This window comes from Anabrus simplex, chromosome 9, assembly GCF_040414725.1.
Source record: "Anabrus simplex isolate iqAnaSimp1 chromosome 9, ASM4041472v1, whole genome shotgun sequence".
NCBI lineage: Eukaryota > Metazoa > Arthropoda > Insecta > Orthoptera > Tettigoniidae > Anabrus > Anabrus simplex.
In genome coordinates, this window is record NC_090273.1 from 16,849,246 (window position 1) to 16,863,155 (window position 13,910).

Below are 13,910 nucleotides of genomic sequence, written 5' to 3' on the forward strand. Positions count from 1 at the left end.
AAAAAACCATACAACCTACTTTTTAGTTTTCACTATTATGTGTGCTTACTTGGCAGTAAATATAAGTGAATCCCTCCCGGTTGATGTATGTGACAGCCCTCTGACGATTGGGACAAGTAATTCTGACATGTAGTCAAAGTGACCTATAATTCCATGGAAATCACCCCCTGCATAATAAAATATATCGTTTGCCCAGAATTGTATTAAAGTTGACATTTACCGGACTGTCCCTTTGTCAGTCTCAAGAAACAAGCAAAATCGTATTTTAAGCTCTACTTCCTTGTACATTTCAAATGAATTGCTGTGATTTTGCAGTGGGCGACCCACAGAGAGGCCGTCGGACTAACCTTTCTTCCCGGAAACGTCTCGGCATCATCAATAATGTCCCACTCCAGTCGCCCGGGTGTGGTTACGTCTCAACATGATAATACAAATTACATGTTTCATGGTACATAACCTCTGATTGTGATTCACTCCTCTCACTTGAGGTTAAACAGTGTTCTCGGCAGTGTTTAGACACGACTGGTTGAACATCGGTTTTGGACAGTGTCCAACTGATAAACAACATCTCTGCAATGCGGCAGCCATACTTAGGCATTGTTTAACCATGGACATTGTCTAAACACCGTTTCTGCAATCGGCCCTAAAAGTCTCCAGTGATAAGAATCAAGGGCTATGAAAAACAGCAGTTATCCGAAAAGGAGTGCAGTTTGTCATCCCTTCTTCTCAATTTTTATATAGAACAAGCGGTAAAGGAAATTGAAAACAAATTTGGAAAAGTAATCGAAAGAGATGAAATCAAAACTCTTGAGATTTACTAATGATATTATTTTATCTGAGTGTACAGAAGATCTAAAGAAATTGCTGAATGGTATGCACACAGACTTGAAAAAAGGAGAAGAAGATATCAATAACTAAGTCCAGAAGTAATGGGTCCTGTTAAGTCAGGTGACGTCGGAAGCAGTGTTTAATTGAATAACTAATGACAGCGGAAGTGATGACAACATTGGTAAGGAAGACCTTTCTTAAAGATATAGAAATTTGCTCACTTTAGTCTGGAGCATGGCACTTGTTGGATTGAAACTTGAGCAATAACTAGCACATGAAGAAAGAGAATAGATGCTTTTTAAAATGCTGACTGTCAGAGGGGTGAATCGGGCTACAAGTGGAGAGGTTTTGAATTGACTTGGGAAAAAGAAGAATGATTTGACAAAATTTGATCAGGAGAAGAGAGAGATTGATAGGACAGTTCTAGGGACACCTTAGACTTCTTCGGTTACTTTTTGGGGGAAGTGTATATGGTAAGAACTGTGGAAGAAGATCACGGCACAAATATGACACCGAGACTAGAGTAGGTGTGGCATGAAATCGCTATGTAGAAATCGACTTTAGGACTCGTCCATTCATAAAGTCAACTAGATATTATTGTTTATTTGCTTTTAAATATTGTCTTGCTTCTATCATTTTCTTGCCTCCGTTGAGTTTCTAGCAGTACTTCACATTTGTGGGTATAGGAACAGCATTCTGCCATTATATTTTCACAGCAAAATTTTGTAGAGTAAACGACAAGTCTTAAGTGATTTGTTTCTTGTATTCACATAGTGAGATATGCATGAAATGTAAACAGCTGATACTCTTGAAGCATTGCAATGATTTATTCCTGTCTTTCTTCATCTAATCATAATAATAGTTTCCTAAAAAGTTGTGCTTTATAACAAAAGCTTGCAATCTAAACCATAGGGTATTGATAACGAGAGTGATGCAGCCTTCTCTATGGTCTCAGACAACACAGCTAAGCTGACCTCGGCCGTTAACTCCCTGCCTCAGCTTCTTGAGAAGAAGAGACTCATTGACATGCATACTACGATTGCAACAGGTATGTTACTTCCTTTTAACTTTCGTGCATCTCGTGATTAATATCTTAAATTTCTTTGTTAGATACAGAAGTCATTCATTCTTTCAATATTTTGACTAACTCATTTTCATTACACATAAAAAAATTGGTTCATATCTATCATGCAAATTCTTCTTCTTAATATAATTTCTTCATATTGTTAGAAGATTTCTTCATTAGAAGAACCTGTATCGATAAATTACTACAATATAACTGTAATTATTAGTCCGACTGGCAAACAGGCCATGGATCACTGCATGCGATGATCAGAGTACGGTACGAAGATGACATACGTGCAAACATGCATGTTGCAGAGAGTTTGAAGTTTTGTCATGTTGGCCTATAAATTCTAAAGTTTGGTTTTACATGAATGTTAATATTTTATTTCAAGACATGGAATAATTTTGTTGATAGGAATTAATTGTTCTTTGTTCAAAATTGGTATAATATTGTCGTTACTTGTGAGACCAACGACTACGGAAAACAACATATTACATAATTAAAATCACTCCTTATACATGAACTTCAATTTATTATCACTGAGACATTTAATCAGATGTATTTAATGAAGGAATAGCACTCTTGAATTTAAAGACTGCAGGCAGTGATTGGAGAATCATTGCTTGATCAGCATGAACTTGCAGGTCAAATCTGATGTAATATTGATCGTCGGTCAAACATTGATTGCTGTTTCTGAAACTCAAATAGAATGATTGTCTATTAAACTCCTCTGGTCAAATTTTTATTGGCTGGGTGTTAGCCTGTATGTATACTGAAAATGGATCAAATCAGTGGGGATGTGTTGACAATGTTTATTTGGTACTCTAGGTGATATATAGGACTTGAAATAAGTATTATTTCATTGGAGGACCACAGCTGCTTGGCTAGGCTCGGCATTACAAATCATTTTCTCGTCATTATTCCGTATTGATAATGGCTATATCACTAAGTTTACACAAGGAGTAATTTAAATACCACCTATTCAATACAATTAATTCCACTATTGTGTGGTCAAACGCACATAGAAATTTCCAGAATTTTAAAGGTACATGTTTTGCCCACTTTTTATTGGGCATCATCAGCCTCGTTCAATCTTAAAACACACATTGGTCTGACAAATCTTATTGAATTACATAAATGGTATTGATGAACTCATAATGGTATTGATACTGTGGTTACGTAATAATTACAGCGCAAAAATATTGATTAAAATATGTACACATACTCAAATCACTTTGAAATATTAAAATGTTTGTCTAAATTACTTCTTGTGTAAACTTAGTGATAAGGCTCAGCATGGCGTGACGCAACAGTGAAATGGCATATAAGTAGGTTGGGGAATGTAGGTTAAGGGTTACAGTACAGTTACAGGTTTCATTTGTGTAATGATTCCAGTTAGAATATTGTGCTGCATGGATACTAACTAAACTAGAATCTAGATCTTCAGTATTGATTGAAACTATCGAAAAATGATACCGATTTCAGTGTTTCACAGCAGATTCTTCTTCATCTAAGCATTATCCCATTGGTACAGGGTCCGCTGTATAGATCGATGAATGCTCCTTCCTTCTATTGGCTGCATCTTTTATGCATATATTTAGGATTGTTGTATCACTGTTGACACTGTCCACCCACTACAGCTTTGGTCATGCACGTGGTCTTCGTCCATCAGCATTAAGTTGATGACAGTGTTGAGTGCTGCCATTACGACATGTCCATACCAATGAGGTCTGCACTCGTGCATCATTTCGTGTATTGGCGCCATCCTGATCCACTGTCCGATAAGTGTGTTGCAGACATGATCGTGTAGAGAAATTCCGATTGTCCTGTGTAATATACTTGTTTCCATAGTACCTTGTTGAAGGTGTTCCGAGATGCACTGTAATTTAGGGCCCGAGTGCAAATGGGAGAAGGGAAAAAGAACTCTATTGTGCAAGAGCCTTGATGGGCCTTGGTGTACCAAGTGCACCGTACGAGGGTACATCATTCGTATTGTGCCTTTTCCCTAACTGCCTCATATGCTCCGGCTAATAATCTAATAAAATATGTTGGATGGACAAATAAATATAATCATCTCCTAAAACTTCCAGGACGTCACGCAGATAGGAATGAAAATAATTACATCAACTTAGGTCTGCGACGAAATAATATTACAATTATCTATGTTTGCAAAAATCGTTTGTATATTTCATCCCATCCGACATACGCATTCATTTGTCTGCATCAATACTGGCTTATTTCGGTGAATACCACATGAGAATCATATTTTGTTGTCAAACCATATATTCATTCGCAGCACAATACCTTTCAGGGATACACATTTCAATTAACTTTCCTTTTTAACGTGGACTCAACTGAGAAATGCACAGCCTCTTCCCCAAGTCCGTCCGCAAAACCACTTCCGATTAATTGTAGCCAATAATAAAATAGATCTTAGAATTTATCCATTGATTATTTATAAGTACTCCATCTAATATCTCTTCCGATAATGAAATGAATAAATAGCAAGAATTCCGGTTAAAATCCTTATCTCCTATTTTATTTGAAGTCCATTGTACTTGGAATGAAGTATGATTACATTTACATGTTCAGTTATATTCTTAGGAATTCCAATTCCAAATTGAAATACAATTGATATTTTCTTAAAATATTATAAAAATATCGTCGAAAATAACATTTAAATATCGTTTCAATATTTTTGAAATATCATTAATTCATTGAAATATTATTGAAATCTTCTTAAAATATCCCCTAAACATTGTCGAGATGTCGTTGAAATGGTTGACATATCTTTGAATATCATTGGAATAACGTTGAATTATTCCTTAAAATTCATTGAAACGTCATTGTAATGACTAAAATACCTTGGAATATCCTTGAAATAGTGATGAAATATTCTTTAAAATTCATTGAAACGTCATTGTAATGACTAAAATACCTTGGGATATCCTTGACATAGTGATGAAATATTCTTTAAAATTCATTGAAACGTCATTGTAATGACTAAAATACCTTGGAATATCCTTGAAATAGTGTTGAAATATTCTTTAAAATTCATTGAAACGTCATTTTAATGACTAAAATACCTTGGGATATCCTTCAAATAGTGTTGAAATATCAAGAACATTATTTAAGTATCACTCAAATATCAATTAAACATTATTGAGGTATCATGTAAATTTCATTGAATATCCGTACGAAATTCATATGTATTATCTTTGCTTTCTTTGTTTTCTCAAGTCTTCATCGTGTAATAACGATAACAACATAAGTAAGTTCCATAAATATGGTTCAAAAATTACCATTCAGCTATATACCGACTCAAATAAAACCGAAAATAAAATATTATTTATACTAGGTAAACTAATTTAGTCATATAGCTTCCTAATATATATATATAAGTAGGAATAGCCTACCATAACACACATGTGCAAACAAGCCAGTCAAACATCTAGGAATGCCATACTTCCCTTCATAAACAATCATCTTTCCGCGAAATTAAGACAGAAAATGGTATCGGAAATTTATCTGTTTACGGGCAGTGGTCATTTAAGTCATGAAGACGTTTCCTCCCTCCAAACATGCGCTTGACAGGAAATCAACTTGGGATTTGCTTATTATGTGAGATTCTTAAAAAAAAATGTTAATTTTCAATCGTAAATGCCTTGTTTTAGGATATAATTTTCGATGACCGTACACCACAAGTAACCTGTAAGTTCATTAACCTCTTACAATTGTATGCATGTGCCACATAACCCGATCTCGTATACCACTACTTAATTCACATGACGAAAACACCAACTATAACCTAACATTAGCATTCTGTTGCTTAAATATTACCGACTGCTCAAATGTAGTCGTATTTCACCAAATACGCATTCTATCTATAACAATTCCTCATTACTTATACACATCCGTATATCCATTATTTTAGCCTATAATCCCTTAAAATCATCGATCATAACAACGATTCCCTATAACAAAATCATTCGTTGCTTTACATGTGGCGCAGTATACGTGTATTCCATTCACATAATCTCATCACACATCATGGGTTTGCAGTATTCCGTAACACAAGCAATCACATATCCCCAGCAAAAGAACGCATGTGTTAATATTTCAGGTTCTACTTACTTACTTACTTTTGGTGTCAAGTTATCGTTAAATTGAGTTCTATTAATCTAGAAGACGGTCTTACACCATTCTGCATTGCACTGGAGTTGAATTACACAATGAAAGGCATAAATCTTCAGAATCACATAAAATAAACAAGCATTCCTACTCATTGAGTGTAGATTTGAGATGTCAAAGACTACCTAACTCCATATTCTAAAGAAGTTATACGGATTCCTTTTTAATGACACTATTCATGGAACTTTTATCTTGAAGAATTAAGCATTAACCATACTACAATCATATATTAAAGTAGTCATTTACTATCGTTCATCCAAATATAAGTAGCTTAACTACAAAAAATAAATGTATGGAACTTGACTTATATTGCTTTCGCTATTCGACTGGGATGGTCTTCATTCTGGATCTCCTTTGGCTCCCGACTCGAGTTGCGGTTCACGTCATCGTTGGTTACTGGTGACTGGCCTCAGGTGTGGATGATGACAGCTGGCAAGGGCTCCCACCGGATTGTGACCCCATTCTTCTGGTTTACTCGGCCATAATATCTCCGTCGATTACATGCAATGGAAACATAATGAAGGATAGCATTAGATGCATTCTCCAGACAGGAAATAAATAATTTTGAATATATTTTATCTCCCTAGTAAAATACTCGTCCAGATGCAATATTTAGTGCAGTACTTTACGTATTTCTTGCTTGTCGCTAGCGTGAACAATAACCTGCCGATCTCTGGTTTTTTTTTTTTTAAGATTTCAGCTATGAGTTCGTATTGGCAACTATTACGGGGCGATGTCTTCCTCTTTCCTTTCACTTCTTTCACGCCCGATGCTTTTAATTCGTATTTATGGTTTATATACCACTGTAATTATAATACTAGCAGTTCTCTTCTCCGATTTCAACCTCTTCTTTTCTTGAATACCAATTCTAGCTTACAGTTTCGTTCCGATGATCAATACGATTTTTTTTTAAAGTGTCGTCTTTTTTTTTTTTTTTTTTTTTTTTTACTCAGGACAACAGTCTGATTCTTTTACTCACGGCCATTTGGATTCCTTAGGTCCGATCGTCGCAATATTAACTCATGGCCTACTTGACTGGTTATATCTGCATTTTCTCTCTAGAATATACTCTTTCATTATATAACCTCCGTCATTTTTATCGCGATGCATGGCAAGTATTAGGGATGTAACTCCCGCTCATGACGCAAATCGGGCAATGAAATGGTACACAAGTGACCGTTGCTCATCTGAAACACCTACTGAATGTTGGTCAGTGCTACCAAATTCATTCTGCAATTACTCTTGGCTTTCTAGACTTCGTCCACTATCTCGCTAGATAGCTCCTCAATTGTTCATGTTGCTCAAACCAGCCGTCAGATCCAGGTAAAAATCCCTCGCCTGACCAGGAATTGAATCCAGGACCACTGGGTAAGAGGCAAGTTTTCCACTCCTAGACAGTGGGGCTGCAAATCACAGAACACCCGTAAATTATTCTGTAAGGTAAAGGGAATTCCAAGGAGCAAGGTAATGTATGTGTCATTATAATCATTATTTATGTCAGGTCTTGTGATTTCTAAGCAAGTTTTCAAATATTTTTGATAACTGAAGTGTCAGTTATTTATATTAGCAATTTAATAAAATTGCTAAGGAACTGTTTCATTCTGACTACTTAGCAGTGTTTGGAAAGGTGGTTTTTTTTTTTTTAGAAGAATGAGAAAGTAGATAATTACAGAGAAAGCTCTGTTATATCCCATGTTTGCAAAATATTGGAAAATACTAAAAGGAAGAATCATACCGGATCCCAAGATAGCGGGTTCAAACCCGGCAGAGGTAGTCGGATTTTTGAAGGGCGGAAAAAAGTCCATTCGACACTCCATGTCGTACGATGTCGGCATGTAAAAGATCTCTGGTGATACATTTGGTATTTACCCGACAAAATTAATTAAATCTCAGCCATAGACGCCCAAGAGAGATCCGGTTTACTCTAGGTCCGCTAGATGGCAGACAGAGTAAACCGGAACGTCGAAATTGACGAGCAGACAGCCAGATGGCGTCAATTCGAAATGTCTGCAAACGGTAGCTGAGGCCATAAGATTATTATTATTATACCAATAAAAAGACTCTTGAACACCTAATGGTTCTTGGAAAAACTGTTGCATTTCAGAGGATTCCCTTTCATGTTGGAAATGAAATAGCGACTTCATTGGCTAGGAATGACACCGACATAGGCTATATACTACCTCAAATACGTTCACTGAAATTCTTTTGGTTTAAAAGGCAACAATGACTTACAAGAAAGCAGTATTGTCTGACACAGAAAAGTGAAGGAATGTACATGAAAAGTGGGAAGAAAACAAAGGAAAACCAAGGAAGAAAGCCGTAGCAGATTTTAGCCTCAGGACAGGACACAGCTGCCTTGCATGTTAAGAAGAACAAGAATTTATCAATCCAGCAAGCAAGCACTAATTCATAACAGATGAGGTCCTCTGCCCAAAATTTAGTTTTCAGCAAACTCTACTGGAAAGTCAGATCTTTGATAATGAACAACAACACCACCACCACCACCACCACCACCGGAGCTGGGCTGTGTAGCTTGGGCGGTAGAGCGCTGACCTTCGTAAGCCCGACTTGGCATGTTTGGTCCTGGTTCAGTTCGGTGGTATTTGAAGGTACTCAAATACATCTGCCTCATGTCGGTAGATTTACTGGCGTGTAAAAGAACTCCTGTGAGACAAAATTCCGACACCTTGGTGTCTCGAAAAACCATAAAAATTTAGTTCGTGGGACATAAAAACCAATAATAATATTATTGTAGACGTGATATCGGCTTTTTGGGCTTATGTCATGTCAAGAAAATAAGGTGAAATTCTTTACATTTCCTGGAAACGGCATAAGACCGAAAAGCCTATATCATGTCTACAATTACAGGCAGTGAAAGCATCAGTGGTAATATTATTATTGTTGTTTTATTATTATTATTATTATTATTACTGGGTAAGTTGCCTGTGCAGTTAGGAGCGTGCAGCTGTGAGCTTGCATCTGGGAGATAGTGGGTTTGAATCCCACTGTTGGCAGCCCTGAAGATGGTTTTCCATGGATTCCCATTTTCACACCAGGCAAATGCTGGGTCTGTACGTTAATTACGGCCACGGCCACGGCCACTTCCTTCCAACTCTGAGCCCTTTCCTATCACATCGTCGCCATAAGACCTATCTGTGTTGGTGCGATGTAAAGCCACTTGCAAAAAAAAATATTATTTATTATTATTATTATTATTATTATTATTATTATTATTATTATTATTATTATTATTATTATTATTGCTGCTTGGAAAGGAAATAAATATTGTAAAAAATGAAGTATTTAAATGCTCCAACCAATTATGTCAAGTAGCTGTGAAGGCCTTACAAGAACTCGGAGAAGTGATGGCTAACGTTGCTCTAATCATGCCATGTTAGGGATAGCTGGCGAGTGGTGGAAGGAATCGTGTTTTTAAAATTAAAACAAGCCTCAAAACATAGAATACAAGATTGACATTCTTTAGGTCCGAATAACAGCTTACTGTCCGAAGCTATGCCAACGACAAAACAAAGACATTGAAAAGCAATGTGTAAATTTTCTTTCATGATTTTAATGGACCAATAACTGTGAATGGAAGAGGCTCGTGTACAACAGCATCCAGCTGCTGGAGGAATGAAACAATGAGTTACGTCAAGATACAAGTGTGTACTGTCACCTTTATTGTTTGTTAATGTGATAGTTGATGATATAAGGACAGGAGGCAGAGGAATGAGCAGTGTTATGGGATGATAATATTGTAGTTTGTAAAAAGTATGAGAGAGGTCAAAGAATAGTTTGATACAGTAAATTGGTAATGTGGAATGTGCAGCGAGTATCAGCGTGGAGAAAAGCAATGACGAGAGGTAGGAGAAGAGCAAAAGGAGCAGTAAAAATCTGAATTCAGGTATTAAAGTGGTAGTGAAGTGGCTGAGAATTCAAGACTGGATGTAGTAATCAGCACAATTAGTAGCTGTGATTGTCAGTTCTTTCTGAAGCAATCAGTATTAAGTTTCATGTGTAGAATGTGTTGCATTATGTATTTGCTTGGTACTGGGAATCCCACTCCAAAGCAGGGTTTCGAAATGAAGAGTCGCGTTCCAGTGTTTGTCACAATTTTTTTTTTTAGATCAGTATTTTGTTTCTTGTGTAGAATGCATTGCATGATCTACCGTATTTCTCCTAATGCAAGAGGACCTGCACCTTTTTCTTCAAAAAGATTAAATCAGGCCTAAAATTTGCTTCGTAAAATCATTTTATTTATAATAAATTTCAAATGTAATTTCACATCATGAATAAACAATATTACTTAATTTGAGAAAAATAAGAAATACATATATTTGAGAAGAAATAAGCACACACACAAGTATCATGTACATCCTAATCATTTTCATTAGAGCTATCTGATACTGCCTTTGAAAGTTCAGGGAATTCCTGTTTGTGAACCCACGTTTGTGTTTCATATTGTGTTATGGCCATGCTGACCTTGTGTTTTTCACGCACACACCTTACAATTCTTTAAAGCGTCCTTGTTGCGAGCTGCTGAATGCCTTTCTTGTACAGTAAGCATTTTTAGACTATCTTTGTTTTTAATTAAAAGAAATAAATTTCATTATGATAGGTCCGTATTGAACTGCGATTACAATAGTATTTAAATAATATCTTTGTCTTCATGCCAACGCCAAACATTGGCTTTAGTTACGCTGTACTTTTGCGCAGCTGCACAATTATTCTTCATTTCCGCGTGTTGAATAACCATTAACTTAAAATTGGCATCATAGTATCGACGAGAGCCCGTTTAAAATTTGCCAGCAATATCTGTTCCACGTGTCTTCACAATACTTGGAATTGATTATTTTAACCATGTTGGTTCAATCTTGTCCATATTGACTTTCTATGAAACACTTTTCTGCCTTGTCAATACTTTACATTTTATTATAATTATTTACTGTACATGTTTCGAGAGCTGCTGCTCTCTTCTTCAGCGGTGGAAAAACATCTAAGAAAATCCTTCGACTTGATACATTTGTACAATATGGTCATCAACAAAACAAATTAGCCTATACATAAATCTTGAAATCGTTAAAATATTTGTGTCTAAACTGTTCACTTACACTTTTATGTCATTTAGTAAAATCTTTAAAAATAGAATAATTTTTAAATCATAAAATGAATAAAACCTATTAAGTTAGTCACTATATACTAAAATTTAAAATGCTTTCTGCTCCATTCTTCAAACTTTTCCTTTCCTTAAATCCTTATTTACACCGCTATAGTTCTAAGACCTTCTCCTCTTAATCCCGTCAGACTATACAAGCCATTTTTAGCCGTCAAGTTCTTCAGTTTCAGCTGGTACCAAATTTGTATTGAGAAGGCGGAAAAGTGTTCCATAGAAATTAAATCTTAACATTAACGGAAATATTTCTGCTGTCTATAAAACTGTTGCTTTTACTAAGCGTAGCTACAGTAGATGCATTATAACTCTGCCACTGAGTAATCATTGCCTTTCTAAGAATTCGAAGGGTCTCATCCTTGCTATTCCAATTTGAATGACATTTCCTGCGCAATTGGGGTGGGAAGTACGTTATGGTTGACCTTGCAGTTGGCTCAAGAGAGTAATGTTTTGATGCCATTCTGTGGATTAATGCTTTGTGGAGGCTAGTAAAAGGTCATTCTCTCTTCACTATTTTCCGAGAACCAGTGACGTTACATGGAGGCGCTCGCTGTGCAACCGGCTGCCATGGCAAGTGACTTGTAGGCTTAATAAAGATGCAGACGTTGAAAGTCAACAAGTTTTGTTCGCATGCGGGGGCGGGTGTGAAGGGAAGCAGCGATATTACTGTGGTAGCTGCCACTGGTGTTCATTACTGTTAGGTCACCGATGCAAGACGACCCTTGATTTTTCACATGAAATTCTGAGAAACCGTCTTCTTGGATTCAGAGAAATATGGTGTATGCTTGGTACTGGAGGTCCAGGTCTAAAGCAAGAAAGGTTTTGAAAATAAAGATTTAGGTTTCAGTGTTTCAGATGTCTGTAATTTTGTAGTTCCTGTAGCGTATGTCTTAAGATTTATAGGTACATTAAACTCCAATCTAACCTTGCTTTGTTTCTTCTTAGCCATTCTGAATTCAATAAAGACTCGCCGCCTGGATACATTGTTTGAATGCGAAGAGAAAGTAATGAGTAAAGCTACTCTGGACAGAAGTATAATGGAACTTCTCACGGATCCTGAAGCAGGGACATCTGAGGACAAAATGAGACTGTTCATCATCTATTACATTTGTACTCACTCCATGTCTGAGGTGAGTATGGCGGCTTAAAAGGCTGCATTTTGGCTTATTTTACAGAAACTTGTTGGCATATACCTAACACTCAGCATTCAGCTGTGGGGAGCTTGATCAGATTTGAGCACGAATGTTCTGGCAAGATATTGCATGACATGTTATATGCTGTTCGAAAGAGGAAGGATTACTGTTTCACAAAAAGAACAACTGTTTAGTTATCTTGTCTGGTTCACCCTCTTTTCAACACTGAGTAAGGGATCTCTGTCTTGTTTGTCCCTCCATCAGAGACCACTAGCAGAAATCATGTTGTGCAGAAGGCCCTTGTTAGCAAGTGGTGATATTTCTGAAATTCTGAACAGATGTGAGAGTAAAAGTGAGCCTACCCCCTGTGGGTGGGGGATGCAGACCATGAATACACCTGTGGTATCCCCTGCCTGTCGTAAGAGGCGACTAAAAGGGGCGACCAAGGGATAATGACATTAAAACCATGAAACTATTTGTGCTTAGTACCGTTACGTGAGGAACACCGTGGGTCGACGTTACTTGCAGTTAGCACCACCATGTGAGGAACACCATGGGTCTACTTTACCTATGAGTTGTGCCTTTATGTGAGGAACACCACAGTTCTGTGGTTAGTAGGGTCTACGAACGTGTGTGTTCCACTGAAGCGGGGGAGCAGGCATTCGGCTGCGCAAACTAATGTCCATGTGCCGTAATGTTGTGCTGGAATGTGTTGGTTCCCCTGGGTTCAGAATAGATCTGCACTACCTATGAGTAGTACCACTTTGCGAGAAACACCATGGGAGTACGTTGCCTGTGATTAGTACTGCTATGTGAGAAAAACCACAGGTTTGGCTGGCGCCCGTGGTAAGTACCACTATGTGCAAAAACCATGGGTGTGCGTTACCTGAGAGTAGTTCCATTATATGACGAATACTATGGGTTTGTATTACCTGTGGTTGTTACCATAATGCGTCACACACCGTGGGTCTACATTGCCTATGATTAGTAGCACTATGTGAGAAACACTATGAGTATACGTTGCCTGTGATTAGTTCCACTTAGTGAGGGACACTACGGGAATACCGGCGCCCGTGATTAGTCCCGCTATGTACGGAGCACCATGGGTCTGCGTTGCTTGCGAGTAGTACCCTTATGACTAAATTTTACAATATTCAAAATTCTTCCACCGTTTTGATACTTTTTTGCCTTTTGGCAAATTTATTTGTCAACAGTACATGTTTCGTTCCTTATTTAGGAACATCCTCAGCTGTTATTGTAGCTTAGGTGAATTGCTAAGATTTTAAACACGTTAATTTGCAGGTACATTGATTCACTTAAAAACTACTAAAAATACCAATTAAATTAAATGATATTAAAAACAATGTAGGGGTTAGTGTGTTAATGATATGAGAACGGATGATTACATAGTTGGTCAGCTTAAAAACTATGTCTATTCATTTGAATAGTTGTTAAAAATCTCATTTTGTTACATTAAAATGTCTGTTTGCGGTTAAAAGTTTTAAAATGTTTGACTTCGTAA

The 13,910-nt window shown here is 36.9% G+C and overlaps 1 protein-coding gene across 1 annotated transcript in view; it reads left to right on the top strand.

Annotated features, from left to right (window-relative positions):
- Slh (sec1 family domain containing Slh) overlaps positions 1 to 13,910 on the top strand; it is a 77,550-nt gene that overhangs the window by 31,101 nt on the left and 32,539 nt on the right. The window contains exons 9-10 of the mRNA XM_067154000.2: positions 1,741 to 1,876; positions 12,201 to 12,385. Coding sequence (XP_067010101.1) covers positions 1,741 to 1,876; positions 12,201 to 12,385 — 321 coding nt within the window. The remainder of the gene's footprint in view (positions 1 to 1,740; positions 1,877 to 12,200; positions 12,386 to 13,910) is intronic.